This window comes from Drosophila suzukii, chromosome Y, assembly GCF_043229965.1.
Source record: "Drosophila suzukii chromosome Y, CBGP_Dsuzu_IsoJpt1.0, whole genome shotgun sequence".
Taxonomy (NCBI): domain Eukaryota; kingdom Metazoa; phylum Arthropoda; class Insecta; order Diptera; family Drosophilidae; genus Drosophila; species Drosophila suzukii.
In genome coordinates, this window is record NC_092085.1 from 3,514,308 (window position 1) to 3,531,859 (window position 17,552).

General features: G+C 49.4%; 2 protein-coding genes and 1 long non-coding RNA gene across 4 annotated transcripts in view; 1 reads left to right on the plus strand and 2 right to left on the minus strand.

The window, feature by feature from the left end:
- LOC139353662 (uncharacterized) overlaps positions 1–17,552 on the minus strand; it is a 397,947-nt gene that overhangs the window by 203,356 nt on the left and 177,039 nt on the right. The window lies entirely within an intron of this gene.
- LOC139353564 (protein BCAP-like) lies at positions 877–15,614 on the minus strand. Its single transcript, XM_070997919.1, is given in 9 exon segments — positions 877–2,094; positions 2,435–2,542; positions 2,616–2,707; positions 2,799–2,951; positions 3,420–3,556; positions 3,615–3,718; positions 3,811–4,181; positions 14,877–15,048; positions 15,121–15,614. Coding segments are annotated over 9 exon segments (1,575 nt in total). The 5' UTR covers positions 15,160–15,614; the 3' UTR covers positions 877–1,695.
- LOC139353591 (eukaryotic translation initiation factor 3 subunit J-like) lies at positions 11,078–11,979 on the plus strand (the record flags this gene model as incomplete). The annotated part of the gene is made up of 1 exon (XM_070997946.1): positions 11,078–11,979. A coding segment is annotated over one exon (639 nt), but the record flags the coding sequence as incomplete, so codon positions are not given.

Below are 17,552 nucleotides of genomic sequence, written 5' to 3' on the forward strand. Positions count from 1 at the left end.
CCAAAGGAACTTCGCGAAATATTTTTTTAAAAGGAAAATTTATTCTTCTTCTTCTATCACTGCCGGCTGTATTGAGCAAACTCGCGCCCGACTACACTGGGAAAACAAAATAAAGTAGAAACTCGAGTTACCAATGAATCAATAAAAATACCCCAATAAATGTATTTCTCGCCTGATTTTAATGCAACTCGTAGGGAAAAAAATCCAATCAAGCTGGCCACGCATAAATATGAATATTTCCAGACAAATGCCTAGATTTTAGGCCATAAATTCTGCCCTAGGGAAAAGTTGTCCCCATAATCGATCCCCTCTATCTCGGCCTTCTCGTAGCGAATGCTATGAGCCAGGCCCAAATGCGCGTTACCGCTGACGCTTTTCACTCTGCTACAGACACCGAATAAACTGTTTCTCTCACTCCGTACCCCGGTGGCTGGCACTCTACATCTCACGCCAGCCAACCGATTTTCGTATTAGACCTTTTTGTCCCATATCTTTACAAATATTTTCGGTAAAGAGACCCTGGCGGGACTGAGTATATCCCAGCCTACGAGACTTCTTTACAACTTTCAATGTTGTTTTGCGTCTGTTGTGTTTGCTTGCTGTGGCCGCTCGCTTGTGTTTTCCGTTTGTTGCTGTTTTTTGAATATAAAATAAATGACGCGCCGAAAGTAATTGTTATTTGTTCCCCGTGCCCCGTGTTTTTTTTCGCGTCTAGTAGTCCTTGTGCCCGTCGAACGGAAGTGTCAAACTCACCAGTGCTAGTCGCCCCAGTTGTGCAGTCAGTAGGACCACAAGTTTCCACATTTCCACACACGACAGGCCTGCTTGCTTCTCTCTCTGCCCGGCAAACAAACATTTAGTGAATATTTTCTACACTTTTTGTTCGGTCGTGTTTTTTTTATTTTGCTAAAGTCACGTTGTGCCATCGGTATTGTTTTCGTTTCGGTTTTCGGGGAACAGTGCCGTTGTTCGTCTTGGGGGTCTAGTGACCTTGCGCGACCCGCACCATGGACCTGCGCAGCTGGCGTAAGGTCCTTATCCAGTAGGTCATCGAGTGTCGCTTCACCGAACACAACTTCATCACACTGGAGCAGTCGGACATCGATGCCTTCTTCTCGATCTACGTGCAAAAGGCCCAGGTGGCGCCGGTAGAGGAGGAGAACGCGCTGCCGGCCCAGCCTGGGGAGCACCGCTCCCCCCTGCAGAACTTCCTCTGAGATCATTATCCAGAGTTCAGTGCCCACATAGATGGCCGTGGCCAACATGTGACCGCGGACTACGTGTATGTCTACACACTGCTCCTGCATTACTCATGCGTGAAGCAGCCCAGCGTGTTTATCCACAGCATCTGCAAGAAGCTGCCGGAGCTAGTGCAGACCTGCATCGCAAACTTCTTCGGCCAGACGTTGGAGCAACAGCTGACGCGCCAATTTCTCCGCCAGTCTATGAACAATGTGGCTGTGATTTACCGCCAGGGCGTCCAGATCAGCCCCAGTCGTCCGAGCTGCAGCACCATGAGTCCCGAACTGACCATTGACACCACACCGGACACATCCTCGTCCACATCCGCATCGCCTCAGCCGCCGAGCAGCACGCCACAGATCCGTCATCCAGCGCCTCCAAATGTCCGCCAATGAAATGCTAGCAGCGCACCCGGGAGCTGCACGGTGTTCGCGCCCAGCTGGAGGTGGTGTCCTACGAGAAGACCATGCTCGAGGAGCAGCAAACGGAGAAGGAGGACCTGATCATAGAAATGCTGGACAACACTGATGGGGCCAGAGGGTCAGGCTCGATGCTGTGCTTCTCGACGAAGCAAGCCACACTCTCGCTTAGCTCCAGCAAGATAGCGTTCTGCTTCTGCAGCTCTTTCCTCAGCTCGGCGTTCTCGTGCTCCTTCTCGCGCAGCTGCTTGTCGACCACAGAGCTGTCCAGATTCTCGGGCGTGGTGTTCCGGGACAGGGAACAGTTGAGCAAATCCGAGGACGCATTTAGAACCTCACGTCGGTTGTGTAACTCCTCGCGCGCTTCCTGTAGACAACGATCCAGCTCCTGCTTGTCGCGCTTCAGGCTGGATTCCTCCAGGCGCTGTTCCAGCTATTCAAGAAGAAAAACAAAAAAAATATAAATATATATTTATGGAATTTTGGGTAGGTATTATGTAGATACTTTGAATTTATATTTCCTAAACAGCGCCCTTTTTCGCCAATATTAATTTTAGAATTATGTACCTAGTATCTTTAATTTAATTAAATAATTAACAACCATTAAATATGAATTCAAAAATATTAATTTAACAAATAAAATTCCCTCTCAATACCAAAAGTGTGTACAGTTCCGACCCAAAGGTGACTAGATTTTCGCTGATATTCACACAAAATTCGCCGGATTTAGTTCTTTTGTGTAATGCCCCCATAAAATCAGACAGGTAGCATACCTGCTCGACAAGCTCGGATTTTTCGGCGCGCAAATCCTGTAGCTTATCGTTAGTCTCGGCTATAATGGCCTCCTTTTGGCTGCTTTCCTTCATCAGGCTTCGCTTCAACTGAAATGAGGAAAGTTTTATTATTGGTTTATGGCACCAAGTACCTGTGACCATCTGGTGGTCTACTACCTACATGATCGAACTCATTTAGCACGTTGTCGGCATTCTCACCATTCTGGACGGCGTTCTTGAGCTTGGCCAGTTGACTCTTGGCCATCATGTTCTCTGTAATGGGAAAAAACGATAAAATATGTTACTATCATATTTAACTACTATCAGAGGGATGTAAGCCACAAGATCTATGAGGCATTCTTACCTTTGTTTAGCGTTTTAATCAGAACCTCCTCCGCTTGCTGCCCTTCGAGCATGGTCTTCTCGTAGGACACCACCTCCAGCTGGGCGCGAACACCGCGCAGCTCCCGGGTGCGCTGCTCCAGCAGCTCGGTTCTGGGTGTGAGCGGAGCGGACATTTAGAGGCGCTGAATTTTGTGTGAATATCAGCGAAAAACTAGTCACCTTTGGGTCGGAACTGTACACACTTTGGGTATTGAGAGGGAATTTTATTTGTTAAATTAATATTTTTGAATTCATATTTAATGGTTATTAATCATGTTAAGCTACTAGGTACATAATTCTAAAATTAATATTGGCGAAAAAGGGCGCCGTTTAGGAAATCTAAATTCAAAGTACCTACATAGTACCTACCCAAAATTCCATAAATATATATTTATATTTTTTGTTTTTCTTCTTGAATAGCTTAAAACGTCCGGGAACAAACTACTCGCGTGCGTGGACAGAATCCGGGAGCTGGAACAGCGCCTGGAGGAATCCAGCCTGATTGTATCTTCCAGAGAAGATACAATCAGTTCCCTGAAGCGCGACAAGCAGGAGCTGGATCGTTGTCTACAGAAAGCGCGCGAGGAGTTACACAACCGACGTGAGGTTCTAAATGCGTCCTCGGATTTGCTCAACTGTTCCCTGTCCCCGAACACCACGCCCGAGAATCTGGACAGCTCTGTGGTCGACAAGCAGCTGCGCGAGAAGGAGCACGAGAACGCCGAGCTGAGGGAAGAGCTGCAGAAGCAGAACGCTATCTTGCTGGAGATAAGCGAGAGTGTGGCTTGCTTCGCACAGCATCGAGCCTCTGGCCCCATCAGTGTTGTCCAGCATTTCTATGATCAGGTCCTCCTTCTTCGTTTGCTGCTCCTCGAGCATGGTCTTCTCGTAGGACACCACCTACAGCTGGGCGCGAACACCGTGCAGCTCCCGGGTGCGCTGCTAGCATTTCGTTGGCGGACATTTGGAGGCGCTGGCGATTGCGATGATCAGCTCGGCGGCTGAGGCGATGCGGATGTGGACGAGGATGTGCCCGGTGTGGTGTCAATGGTTAGCTCGAGACTAATGGTGCTGCAGCTCGGACGACTGGGGCTGATCTGGACGCCCTGGCGGTAAACCACAGCCACATTGTTCATAGACTGGCGGAGAAACTGGCGCGTCAGCTGTTGCTCCAATGTCTGGCCGAAGAAGTTTGCGATGCAAGTCTGCACTAGCTCAGGCAGCTTCTTGCAGATGCTGTGGATGAACACGCTGGGCTGCTTCACGCACGAGTAATGCAGGAGCAGTGTTTAGACGTACACGTAGTCCGCGGTCACAAGTTGTCCACGGCCATCTATGTGGGCACTGAACTCTGGATAATGATCTGCGTTGGAATAAAAATGGGTCTCATTATTTGGCTAGTTTTAAGCAACAAGTTTAGGGGAGGAAAATCCTTGGAAAATCCCAAAACCTTTTCGAGGCGCCAAGGGAACTAGCTTAAAAGAGGACTTGAGAAGTGTACATACCCTTGCATGTCCTATAGTAATCTAAGGTTTCACTAAAATTGTATAAAATGGCCATTAATCCTTCAATAATCCTACTATTTCAACTAGTTTATTGACAATAAAGTGAAGTAAAGTAAAATGGAAGAAAGAAAATCCTTTGAAAATCCCAAAATAAGAAAATAACTAAATTAAAAAGGGGAATTTGATATGTACATTGTGAGGAGTTGAATAACTCCCCACAAATAGAAGCAGCAGCAGATGGCCGGCCGCTTACCAGATACGCGGCGAATTCGCGTAGTAACGGCGCGGCGGGGAGAACGAGAGAGTCTGGAGACCAACGAAGGAGATCGAGAGAGTTTGGAGACCAACGAAGGAGAGCGAGAGAGGTTGGAGACCAATGAAGGAGAGCGAGAGAGTTTGGAGACCAATGAAGGAGAGCGAGAGAGATTGGAGACCAAGGATGGAGATCGAGAGAGAATGGAGACTTCACGGGCAGAGCAAGAGTGCCGTATGCAGAAGGGGATAACGGAACTCCTCTGGACTTTGGACTCTCCCGTGAACTTTGGACCGGGAGAGGAAGTGCCACATCTCGGCAGTGGAGCGGCACACAGGCGTGCCACAAGCGGCACGGGAATCAGCGGAACGGCAGCAGTGGGCGGAACACATATTGGAAGCGGTACATAAAGGACAAGTGGGTCATCCAGGAGGCACGGACTTTGGACCCAAAGTGGAGAGATCCAGCGGGCCGTGCGCAAAAGGGGAATAACGGTGCTTGGAGGCCCTATATAAGGCCGCAGAGCGCTGGCAGCTGGATCAGTCGATCACAAGGAGTCAAACCGTCAAGATCACTCAGATACCAAAGTGAACAATCAAACAACCAGATAACCTACAAGGGAGCAGCAGCAAGTCGAGTCGCCAGAGAAGCAGCGCCGTGGGAGCCTACAAGGAGCGAGATTGCTACGTCGAGACATTCGGGATTGGGATACCAGGAATCTCCGAATTGAGACGCAGGTAGCTGAGATCCAGAGGGCATCACACGGCTAGGTCAAGGCGGTCGATTAACCCTGTCCACAAAGTCCTGGCGTTACGCCTGGAAAGAGTATAACAAGCCAGAAGGGAGAGCGGTCGATCAGTAAGGTCTCGAGTGGAATTGTCCAGGAGAACCCTACGGATTCGACTTGCGAGGTCCCGGAGCGGCGTGCCCGAACCACGAATATAACAAGCCAGAAGGGAGAGCGGTCGATCGGTACGGTCTCGAGTGGAATTATCCAGGAGAGCCCTACGGATTCGACTTGCGAGGTCCCGGAGCGGCGTGCCCGAACCCCGAGTACCAAAAGCCACACGGAAACGTCCCGGACAAAAAGCAAAAGGGTGAGGCTAGGGTGGAACGTTCGTTTACACTAGGCGTGGAAGCGAAGTAAGGCGCGAGGCAGCTTCCTGGCGTTACCGCCTTGACTGTCCGCGCGGGCTGAGCAGAAACCCCAGTGGGACCATCCGGGACAGAGCAAGGGACAGGCGGCGGTGTGTCGAAAGGAGCGATCCTGGAGAGCGCAGCTTCTGTTCACCCTAGTCTGAGAACGGTGACGCTTCCCTAAGCCCGTACGGCCGATACCCCTCGCGAGTCCGAGTCGTTACCAGCAGTCACCAAGTCACGCGTGAGAAGTGAACCGCGAGCGAGCATCTTCAGGGAGCTGCGAGGATCTTCAGGGAGCGGCGAGGATCTTCAGGGAGCTGCGAGTATCTTCAGGGAGCTACAGGACTAGAGCACCGAGTCATCGAGGCGAGAGGTCGTAGAGTCATCCAGGACCGTCGGAAGCACCGAAGGTCACAAGCAACGAGTCAAAGCCAACCAAGCGACTAAGACACTTGTACTAATATACCCGCAATAAAACCCAATACGAACCCGTGAATTCTGTGCTTTCTCACTGAGCTACTGGGCGGTCACGTTAATATAAATTTGGTGGGACGAACACACAATATACTGAGCTAGCCGCACGAATCTCGTAGCGAGCAGACAATAAAAAAATCAGTTCGTTACATCTGGCGCCCAACGTGATTGTCCCAGCAGTGAAAGCAAGTTAAACAGAATGGGGAAGAAGTGGATCTACCGACTTAAAAAGGAGGATTTCGCCAATGTCGCACAGAGGCTTAATGTCACCCTGGACGGCAGATTAGAGGACATGAGAAAAGCATTATCCGAGTATTACTCAGAAACGGATAATGACCCACAACTCGTTGACATCTGGGCCGATTTGGAAGCCACATACCACGACAAAGCCGGCCCCAGCATCACGTTAACAACCGTCGAAGGGGACAACTTAGTGGCAAGCCTGAGCGTTGACAACATACAGAAAGAGGCCCACAGGAGAGAGTCAAGCCAAGAAAAGAAAGCAGCAGCGCTGATCCCGAGACCAAGCCAGTCGGACTATGCAAAGGTCGCTAAGCAGGTCCGCGAATGGTCGTTCAGGTTCGACGGGGCGGAAAAACCATTCGAGTTCCTGGAGCAGGTGGAATGGTCCGCCAACACATACGGCTTGGAGTTAGATATGATTCCCCGAGCGATGCCTGAATTACTGAAGGGAAGGGCTTTGAAGTGGTTCATCGCCAACAACAAACAATGGAAAACCTGGGCGGAGTTCATAGATAGTTTCCACACATACTTTCTACCGAGAGACTTCTTCACCAGGCTGGCGGATCAGGTCAGGCAACGGAAGCAGGGCTTCAGCGAGTCGTTCAAAGACTACATGATCGACATGCAGACGATGGTGAGGCCACTTAATTACTCCACTATAGAGACCCTAAGAATCATCAAGGAGAACTGCACCCCCAGTCTAAGGATCTTCCTAAGGGCATACAAAGTGTCGGACCTGGACACGCTGATGATATAAGCAGACGAGTATGAAGAACTCGAAAAGGAGCGGGAAGCGTTCGCGCAAGAAAACAAATTCTCGAAGAACAAGTCGTCATCGCCAGCGCAGGTAACATGCAGAAGATGCGAAGAGACAGGAATCCAGGAGACGCGGGGAAACGACCAATGGTCGCCACCTAACCGAGTACCACGGCAGCAGGCAACAGGAGCACCACGCGGAGGCCAATGGACACCACCACAACAGCAACAGATGCAACCAGCAAACAATGTTTGGAGGCCACCAAGTACAACACAAAGGCCTCGTGAAACGACACACATCACAGACCCCCAGGAGGCCTGCCGAAAGTGCGGCGGTCATGGACACTGGGCGCGGGGATGTCGGCACCAACGCCTGTTGTTCTGCTGGGTGTGCGGGAGAGTAGGCGTCAGGAGCGTTGAATGCTGCCAGCAGGCGGGAAATGCCCAGCGATCTCAGCCGCAGAGAGGCGAGCGGGGGTCGCAAGATGCTACCTCTCCAAACTAACGGGAAAGCTGATCGAGGAGGAGCAGCAGTTGTCCGCAGCGGTGACGATTGGTGGGGGCACATACAAGGCCACAATCGACACCGGGGCAACAGCAAGCTTTATAAGCAAAGAGCTGGCGGGCGACCTGGCTGCCCTCGGAAAGATTACGAGGATACGACGGCAAGTTAGGTTGGCAGACGGAAGATGTGGCGGAATCGATGAGCAGCTGGAGGTGGAAATTGCGTTCGGGAACAAGCGACTGAGCATGAGCCTGCTGATACTACCAGGAGTAGTGGATTCATTGGTGTTGGGATGGAACTTTCTAACACAAGTCGGTACCGAAATTAAGTGCGCTGGACACGAAGTGATAATACCGGCCAGGAATCGTCACAAGGGATGGCTCGAGGAAAAGTTGTCGGTGGCAGTCGTACAACGGGCAAGCGAAGATGACGACACGACGAAGTTCCTGGAGGCAGAGCTATCGACTTTCAGCAGCATGAAGGGAACATCAAACATGGCAGAGCATCAGATCACGATGAAAGACGAAAAACCAATAAAGCAGCGATACTATCCCAAGAATCCGAAAGTTCAAGGGGAGATCAATGCGAAGGTGGACGAGCTTCTCAAAATGGGATACATAGAACACTCAACAAGCCCATACAGTTCTCCCATCGTGATGGTTAGAAAAAAGACGGGCAAATGGAGACTGTGCGTCGATGCCTACCCGATGCCCCGAATAAATTATATTCTCGACCAACTGAGGGAAGCACGGTACATCAGCAGCTTGGACCTAAAGGATGGGTACTGGCAAATCCCACTGAAAGCGGACAGCAGGCAGTATACGGCATTTACAGTGCCGGGGAAAGGTTTATTCCAATGGAAAGTAATGCCATTCGGACTTCATTCGGCGTCTGCGACTTTTCAACGGGTGCTGGACCGGGTGATCGGCCCAGAAATGTCGCCGCACGCATTTGCTTACCAGGACGACATCATAGCGCTCGCTGGAAGAACATAAGGCCAACCTAAAGGAAGTTTTCCTACGACTAAAGGAGGCAAATCTGAGATTAAACCCGGAGAAGTGTCAATTTTTCAAGAAAGAGCTGTTATATCTCGGTCATCGAGTGACTAGCGAAGGAATAGGCACGGATCCGGAAAAGGTAGCAGCCATCGCCGAACTAGAACCACCATCGACAGTAAGAGAGCTCCGACAGTACCTGGGCGTAGCATCATGGTACCGCCGGTTTGTACCTGACTTCGCAAAAATAGTCAAACCTCTCAACGATCTGCTACGCAAGGGCAATAAATGGGTGTGGACACAGGAACATCAGACGGCGTTCGAAGAGGTGAAGGCAAGACTCGTCGCAGACCCCGTACTGGCATGCCCGGACTTCGACAAACCATTCATCTTGCAAACTGACGCAAGCGACTACGGCATCGGGGCAATCTTGACCCAGGAAACTGAACGAGGCGAAAGGGTAATCTCTTACTCAAGCCGAACGCTCAACGGCGCTGAGAAGAATTACTCAACAACCGAGAAGGAGTGCTTGGCAATCGTCTGGGCAATCTGAAAGCTCAAGCCGTATCTGGAAGGTTACCACTTTAAAGTAGTAACCGACCACATGGCACTGAAGTGGCTCAACAGCATAGAGAGCCCTTCAGGGAGGATCGCCAGATGGGCCCTGGAGTTGCAGCAGTACGACTTCGAAATAGCGTACAGGAAAGGGCAACTCAACGTGGTGGCAGACGCTTTGTCAAGGCAGCCACTGCCGGAAACGCTTCGAGGGATCAAGGAGACGTCGGCGGCGGAAGCTTCTGCAGCATGCAGCTGGATTCTGGAAATGCGCGAAAAGATAAGGACCCAGCCGCAAAAGTATCCAGACTACGTGATGGAGGGTAACACCCTGTACAGGAATATAGCTCATAGAGCGGGCAGCGAAGATGTTGCAACATGGAAGATGTGCGTCCCGAAAGCGCTGCGGGAAACGGTGCTGAAGGAGAACCACGACTCACCGGCGGCTGGCCATGTAGGAAGCCGAAAGACAATAGCACGTCTGGCGGCCCGGTACTACTGGCCAGGAATGCACAGAGACGCCCGAGCCCACGTGCGAGTATGCGAGACATGCATGAGGTTCAAGCCGAATCAGATGCAAATGGCTGGGAAAATGCTTACGCAGGTGCCAGAGGAACCATGGGCTACGGTATGTGCGGACTTCGTCGGACCCCTGCCGCGTTCGAAACACGGCAACCAAATGCTGCTGGTATTGATAGACAGGTTCTCCAAGTGGACTGAGTTGGTGCCGCTGCGAAGCGCGACGGCCGAATCCCTAAAGAAAGCTTTCAAAGAACGCATAATCGCGAGGTATGGGGTCCCCAAAATAGTCATAACGGATAACGGAGTCCAGTTTACCAGCAAAACCTTCAAGAGTTTCCTGGCCGAAATGGGAGCCAGGCAACAGTTCACAGCTCCATACACCCCACAGGAGAACCCGACTGAGAGAGCCAATAGGACGGTGAAAACAATGATTGCGCAGTTCGCAGGGCAGAACCAAAGAGACTGGGACGAAAAATGGCCAGAAATCATGCTGGCAGTAAACACGAGCGTTTCAGAATCCACAGGTTACACACCGTCGTTCATTACCCAAGGCAGAGAACCAAGACTACCGAGCGCCCTATACGACAGAGAAACCGTAGGGACCGGACGACCGACAGAGACCCCGGAAGAGAATGCTAACAAACTCAGGGAAATCTTCGAGATTGTAAGGCGGAACCTGGAGAAAGCATCCCAGGACCAGGCTAGGCATTATAACCTAAGGAGGAGGCAATGGACGCCAAAGGTGGGTGACGTCGTGTGGGCCAAGGAACACCATTTATCAAAAGCGGCCAAGGGGTTCGCAGCAAAATTGGCCCCAAGATACGACGGACCTTACCAAGTCATAGGTTTTGCGTCACCAGTAATCTGCAAAATAAGACACATAAACACAAAGAAAGAGCGGACCATCCACGTAAGCGAGCTGAAACAGCAACAAACGGAAAACACAGGCGAGCGGCTACAGCAAGCAGACACAACAGATGCAAAACAACATTAAAAGTCCAAGGATACCTACAAGGATGACCAAAGGACACTACGAAAGGATCCCAAGGATACCTCCAAGGATGCCCAAAGGATACTACGAAGGGTGTCCAAGGATACCTCCAAGGATGACCAAAGGACACTACGAAAGGAGTCAAAGGATACCTCCAAGGATTCCCAAAGGGTACTACGGAAAGAGTCCAAGGATACCTGCAAGGATTCCCAAAGGATACTACGAACAAATTCCAAGGATACCTCCAAGGATACTACAGGTCATCTACAAAGGCGCAATGAAACACATAAAGGACATCAGGAGAACGTTAAGAACACAAAGGGAGCGAACCAGAGCGTCTAAGGTCTCGATTGGGACTGATCGGAGGAAAAGAAAAAACACGCATCAAAAGTCTGCCGAAGGAAGAGGGAAGACGGCACAGAGCAGAGAGCTGTACCGTAGATCAAGGTAGTAAGAAGGACGAGGAGAAGCCCACGAAAACAGAAGCCCCAGCCAAAACCAAGCCAAGCAAGGCACTAAATGCCAAATTGGAGCAGCAAGCGCGGCTGGAAGAGGAAGCGGAGGCGGAACGACTGGCTAACTTATCACCCGAGGATAAACTGGCCGAGAAGCTGCGCCTGCAAAAGATCCAGGAGGCCTCAGACCTCAAACACGCCCAAGACGCCTTCGGCGTGACGAGTACGAGCGGCGGCCTCGATGCCTTCAATCCGGAAAGCAAGGAGGAGTTCAAGGAGTTCGGCGCCACGATCAGCTGGAAGGTGGCCCAGTTCCGGGAATCGGAGCACTTTCCCCAGTTCGTCGAAGATCTGGTGCGCAGCCTATGCGTGAACCTGAGCGCCGCTGACATCAAAAGGGTCGAAATGACTGTGGAGATATTGCACTCGGAAAAGCTGAAACAGGGGCCAGAAGTAAGGGGCATACATGGCAGCTCCAGCATTCTGAAATTCATACTGGGTTAATACAGGAAGCAGCCAAGCGACACCAAAATACTTACCTGCAGCGAAGCAAATGCGAAGTCCTCTCCGCACCAGCGTTCGAGTGTTGCCAGCGTAAAGCCAGGCTCAGCCGGCTGAGGACGATTGAAGGGCGAGAGAGAGAGACGAGAGGCGAGAGAGGTCGTGTGGAGAGAGAAAGGATGAAATAGAAAGGAGTGAGGAAATGCGAAAACTTACCTAGAAAGTTGCAAAATCACCATGAGCCAGGGAAGGGGGCGCCTCGATAGGCGATCGATTGGCATTGGACGATAGTGCGATCGATGGGCACACGACAATGGAAATGTCGGCCAAGGTGGAAATATCGCAAACGAGCAGGTGGCAACGCCGCACCGTCGGTATCGATATGCGAATAAATATCGATCACGCACGAATGGTGTGACCAGGCGGAGGAAACATGGAAAGGAGTGAGACGCAGCAATGAGCAGCGAGCTGGGGATCGATAGCCTAGGAGTATCGATGTCCCAGTGGGAACACAGGAAATATCGGCGCGGGAGATTTAAAGTTGCTACGAGGAGGATGACCCCCGCTGTAGAAACTCAAGGGAGTTAAGAGCGTCGAGGGAGCATCGAGGGAGCAACGAGGGAGCGCCGCGGGAATCACATGGACTCAAAGGCAAGGATAAGCAAGGAAACGCCGGAGAGTAGGAACCAGTCTTAAATGTTTCCCGAAGTAAGGGGGGAATGTGAGGAGTTGAATAACTCCCCACAAATAGAAGCAGCAGCAGATGGCCGGCCGCTTACCAGATACGCGGCGAATTCGCGTAGTAACGGCGCGGCGGGGAGAACGAGAGAGTCTGGAGACCAACGAAGGAGATCGAGAGAGTTTGGAGACCAACGAAGGAGAGCGAGAGAGGTTGGAGACCAATAAAGGAGAGCGAGAGAGTTTGGAGACCAATGAAGGAGAGCGAGAGAGATTGGAGACCAAGGATGGAGATCGAGAGAGAATGGAGACTTCACGGGCAGAGCAAGAGTGCCGTATGCAGAAGGGCATAACGGAACTCCTCTGGACTTTGGACTCTCCCGTGAACTTTGGACCGGGAGAGGAAGTGCCACATCTCGGCAGTGGAGCGGCACACAGGCGTGCCACAAGCGGCACGGGAATCAGCGGAACGGCAGCAGTGGGCGGAACACATATTGGAAGCGGTACATAAAGGACAAGTGGGTCATCCAGGAGGCACGGACTTTGGACCCAAAGTGGAGAGATCCAGCGGGCCGTGCGCAAAAGGGGAATAACGGTGCTTGGAGGCCCTATATAAGGCCGCAGAGCGCTGGCAGCTGGATCAGTCGATCACAAGGAGTCAAACCGTCAAGATCACTCAGATACCAAAGTGAACAATCAAACAACCAGATAACCTACAAGGGAGCAGCAGCAAGTCGAGTCGCCAGAGAAGCAACGCCGTGGGAGCCTACAAGGAGCGAGATTGCTACGTCGAGACATTCGGGATTGGGATACCAGGAATCTCCGAATTGAGACGCAGGTAGCTGAGATCCAGAGGGCATCACACGGCTAGGTCAAGGCGGTCGATTAACCCTGTCCACAAAGTCCTGGCGTTACGCCTGGAAAGAGTATAACAACCCAGAAGGGAGAGCGGTCGATCAGTAAGGTCTCGAGTGGAATTGTCCAGGAGAACCCTACGGATTCGACTTGCGAGGTCCCGGAGCGGCGTGCCCGAACCACGAATATAATAAGCCAGAAGGGAGAGCGGTCGATCGGTACGGTCTCGAGTGGAATTATCCAGGAGAGCCCTACGGATTCGACTTGCGAGGTCCCGGAGCGGCGTGCCCGAACCCCGAGTACCAAAAGCCACACGGGAACGTCCCGGACAAAAAGCAAAAGGGTGAGGCTAGGGTGGAACGTTCGTTTACACTAGGCGTGGAAGCGAAGTAAGGCGCGAGGCAGCTTCCTGGCGTTACCGCCTTGACTGTCCGCGCGGGCTGAGCAGAAACCCCAGTGGGACCATCCGGGACAGAGCAAGGGACAGGCGGCGGTGTGTCGAAAGGAGCGATCCTGGAGAGCGCAGCTTCTGTTCACCCTAGTCTGAGAACGGTGACGCTTCCCTAAGCCCGTACGGCCGATACCCCTCGCGAGTCCGAGTCGTTACCAGCAGTCACCAAGTCACGCGTGAGAAGTGAACCGCGAGCGAGCATCTTCAGGGAGCTGCGAGGATCTTCAGGGAGCGGCGAGGATCTTCAGGGAGCTGCGAGTATCTTCAGGGAGCTACAGGACTGGAGCACCGAGTCATCGAGGCGAGAGGTCGTAGAGTCATCCCGGACCGTCGGAAGCACCGAAGGTCACAAGCAACGAGTCAAAGCCAACCAAGCGACTAAGACACTTGTAATAATATACCCGCAATAAAACCCAATACGAACCCGTGAATTCTGTGCTTTCTCACTGAGCTACTGGGCGGTCACGTTAATAAAAATTTGGTGGGACGAACACACAATATACTGAGCTAGCCGCACGAATCTCGTAGCGAGCAGACAATAAAAAAATCAGTTCGTTACAACATATCTAAAAAGAATTTATATTCCCTTGTATTTATAATCACAATTCAATATTTGACTAAATAGGAATAAAATAAACATTTGCCCTTGAATAATACTTATATTTCAACTAGTTTTATTGAAATTAAAAAAAATTGCTCATATAATCAGTTCTATAAGTTAAATATCAAGTCGGTTAGGGTCTATACAAAGTCCTTCCTTTTCCCCATGAATGTTCCTATATCCAAAACATTTTTTTCTTATCTAGATATGAGGTAATACACCCTGACAGTACTAAAATAATATACAATGACCATTAGTCCTTGAATACCATTATTTCCACTTGTTCTGTTTACAACAAAGTGAAATTCTCATATAATCAGTTCTTTAACAATCGACTTTGGTAGGTGCCTATGTTTTTTCTATATGAAAGTTCCTATATCAAAGGTGTCTTGGAATGTAGACTCATGACATTTGGGCAACCATGACTTTGAAAAAATAGTATCCCCTATAGTATAGTATAGTATTGAAAAAATAGTATAGTATAGTAGTAAAATAGATGAAGGATGACAACCCTGTTTTTCAGGAGACATGACATGCAAAATTATTTCGGTCTGGAAATGCAAAATACCCGAACTCACCTCGGAGGAAGTTCTGCAGAGGCGAGCGGTGCTCCCCGGGCTGGGTCGGCAGCGCGTTCTCCTCCTCCACCGGCGCCACCTGGGCCTTTTGCACGTAGATCGAGAAGAAGGCATCGATGTCCGACTGCTCCAGCGTGATGAAGTTGTGTTCGGTGAAGCGACACTCGATGACCTGTGTCGGGAAATCGCGTAAGTGGATGGCATCGGGAAGACCTGCGAAGATCCCAGGATCTCTACTACTTACCCACTGGATAAGGACCTTACGCCAGCTGCGCAGGTCCATGGTGCGGGTCGCGCAAGGTCACTAGACCCCCGACGAACAACGGCACTGTTCCCCGAAAACCCAACCGAAAACAATACCTATGGCACAACGTGACTTTAGCAAAATAAAAAAAACACGACCGAACAAAAAGTGTAGAAAATATTCAATAAATGTTTGTGTTTGCCGGGCAGCGAGAGCAGAAAACACGTCTGTCCTGTGTGGAAATGTGGAAGCCTGTGCTTCTACTGACTGCACAACTGGGGCGACTAGCACTGGTGAGTTTGACACTTCCGTTCGACGGGCACAAGGACTACTAGACGCGAAAAAAAATACACGGGGCACGGGGTACAAATAACATTTACTTTCGGCGCGTCGTTTATATTATATTCAAAAGCCGACGCTAGGGATGGGAGAAATGTATCAAAATCGATACTTTTCGTATAAAAATAAATATTTATATCGTGATATTTTTCAACTGACTTATCGCTGTTATCGCTATCAGCAACGTAAGTGACGGAAACGTAAGTGCGTAAATACAAATAAATATTTATGTCCTTCAAATTAGCTTCGGCCTGTTAGCAATGTCCGTCAAATTAGCGTCGGCCTGTTAGCAACGAAAGTAGAACGGTGGAATTTGGAACATGGGGGCTCTTTTTATTTTTAAATTTTCTCGCTTTTTGGGGACCAAATCGAAAAATCTAAAATGCTAGATTGTTAAGAAAGAAAAGATCTATCGATCTAGGTAGGTTTGAGACACATCCGAGGTCTATTAATGTTTCAAAAATGCATTTGAAAAATCGTGTCCCCACAATTTTCTTAACTGCTCCCCTCACAGAGGTTGTGCCAATATGCACGATAGCTATTGGGGGTTAATTCAAGCTCCTTTTCTGAAAGTTTCATTAAAATCAAACCCACAGTTTTCGAGAAAATAGCCTAACAGCGACGCAACCTCGGATTTTCCCCATACAAAAAAGGGGGCAAAAATGAAATTACCTACGGCTTCACTCCTAGAAGTTGTGCCAACATGCACGGTATATGGGTAGATAGGGGATAATCTAAGGAGTGTTCTGTGAAAATTTTATCAAAATCAAACCCACAGATTTTGAGAAAACTGCTTTACAGTTGGGGGTGCTAAAAAGGTTAATAAAAGACCATTTAATCCAGAAACTGAACCTTTAGATACTAAGACATGAACCACAATGTAAACAGCTTAGCCATGACAATCATTCGACGCTAACTTTCTATAACTTTATACAACTTTCACAGAGGTTGTGCCAACTTGCACGGTATCGCATTAGAAGGGGCATCATTTTAGCTAATTTCTGAATAAATTACAGGCAATTCAAATCCACAGTTTTCGAGAAATTCAAGTATTTTCAATTATGGCTTTTGCCACGCGGTCACACTGTCCAGGCCAGCGAGAAATCATATGCACCCGTGACATCAACCATCAAAATATATATGCAAATTTTAATTAATTCATACAACTCTCACAGAGGTTGTGCCAACTTGCACGGTATCGCATTCGAAGGGGCATCATTATAGCTAATTTCTGAGTTAATTACAGGCAATTCAAACCCACAGTTTTCGAGAAATTCAAGTATTTTCAATTATGGCTTTTGCCACGCGGTCACACTGTCCAGACCAACGAGAAAGCAAATTCAGCCAAGACATTTACCACGAAAAGGTATTTATCGATATATCGCCAAGTGCCAAGCAACGACCTACAACACTTAATTGAGCCAATCGAATACTTTTGGCCGCCAAGTATTGAAAAATATATATTTTATGTTTCAAATTTTCATTGTGATATGTATGCACCCCCTAATTGGTATTTATTTCCCTATTATTTTAATGTATAATTCATCGAAATCGAGCCAGTGGTTTGGTAGAATTTAACATTTTATTGATTTAAGAAAAATATAAAAATTACCTATTTGCTATTGTGGAGTTGCCATACTGCCGAACAGAATCCCCGTTACTTTGAATTAGAAGCTCGTGCAGAGAAGTAAAGTGAAAAGAAAATAAAAGCTGAAATTTATAATAAAACTTAAAACATAGATACATCATGTGTAATTTATTCGTATTAAAACTATTTTGCTGCTCGCTAATGCGATTAGTGTGAGTGCTGGCAGCGCGGTTGCCAAACGATTTAAAAATCGCTTAACAGACAACACATCCGCGGCCCAGCTTCATCGCGCCCAACATCCCAGCTTCCACAAAGTGCATATCGATTTCCTTCTGTGTCGACATGTTGATGTCCCAGTGCCACATAGAGTCTGCTGCATCATTTCTAAGTCTCCTCCGGCTTTTGTTTGAGTTTCGATTCGTGACTTCTCCATCCTGGTTGAAAGTAAATCCGCTCGACACAAAAGGAGCGCGCAGAAGCACACGGAGCATAGCTGGTACAGCGA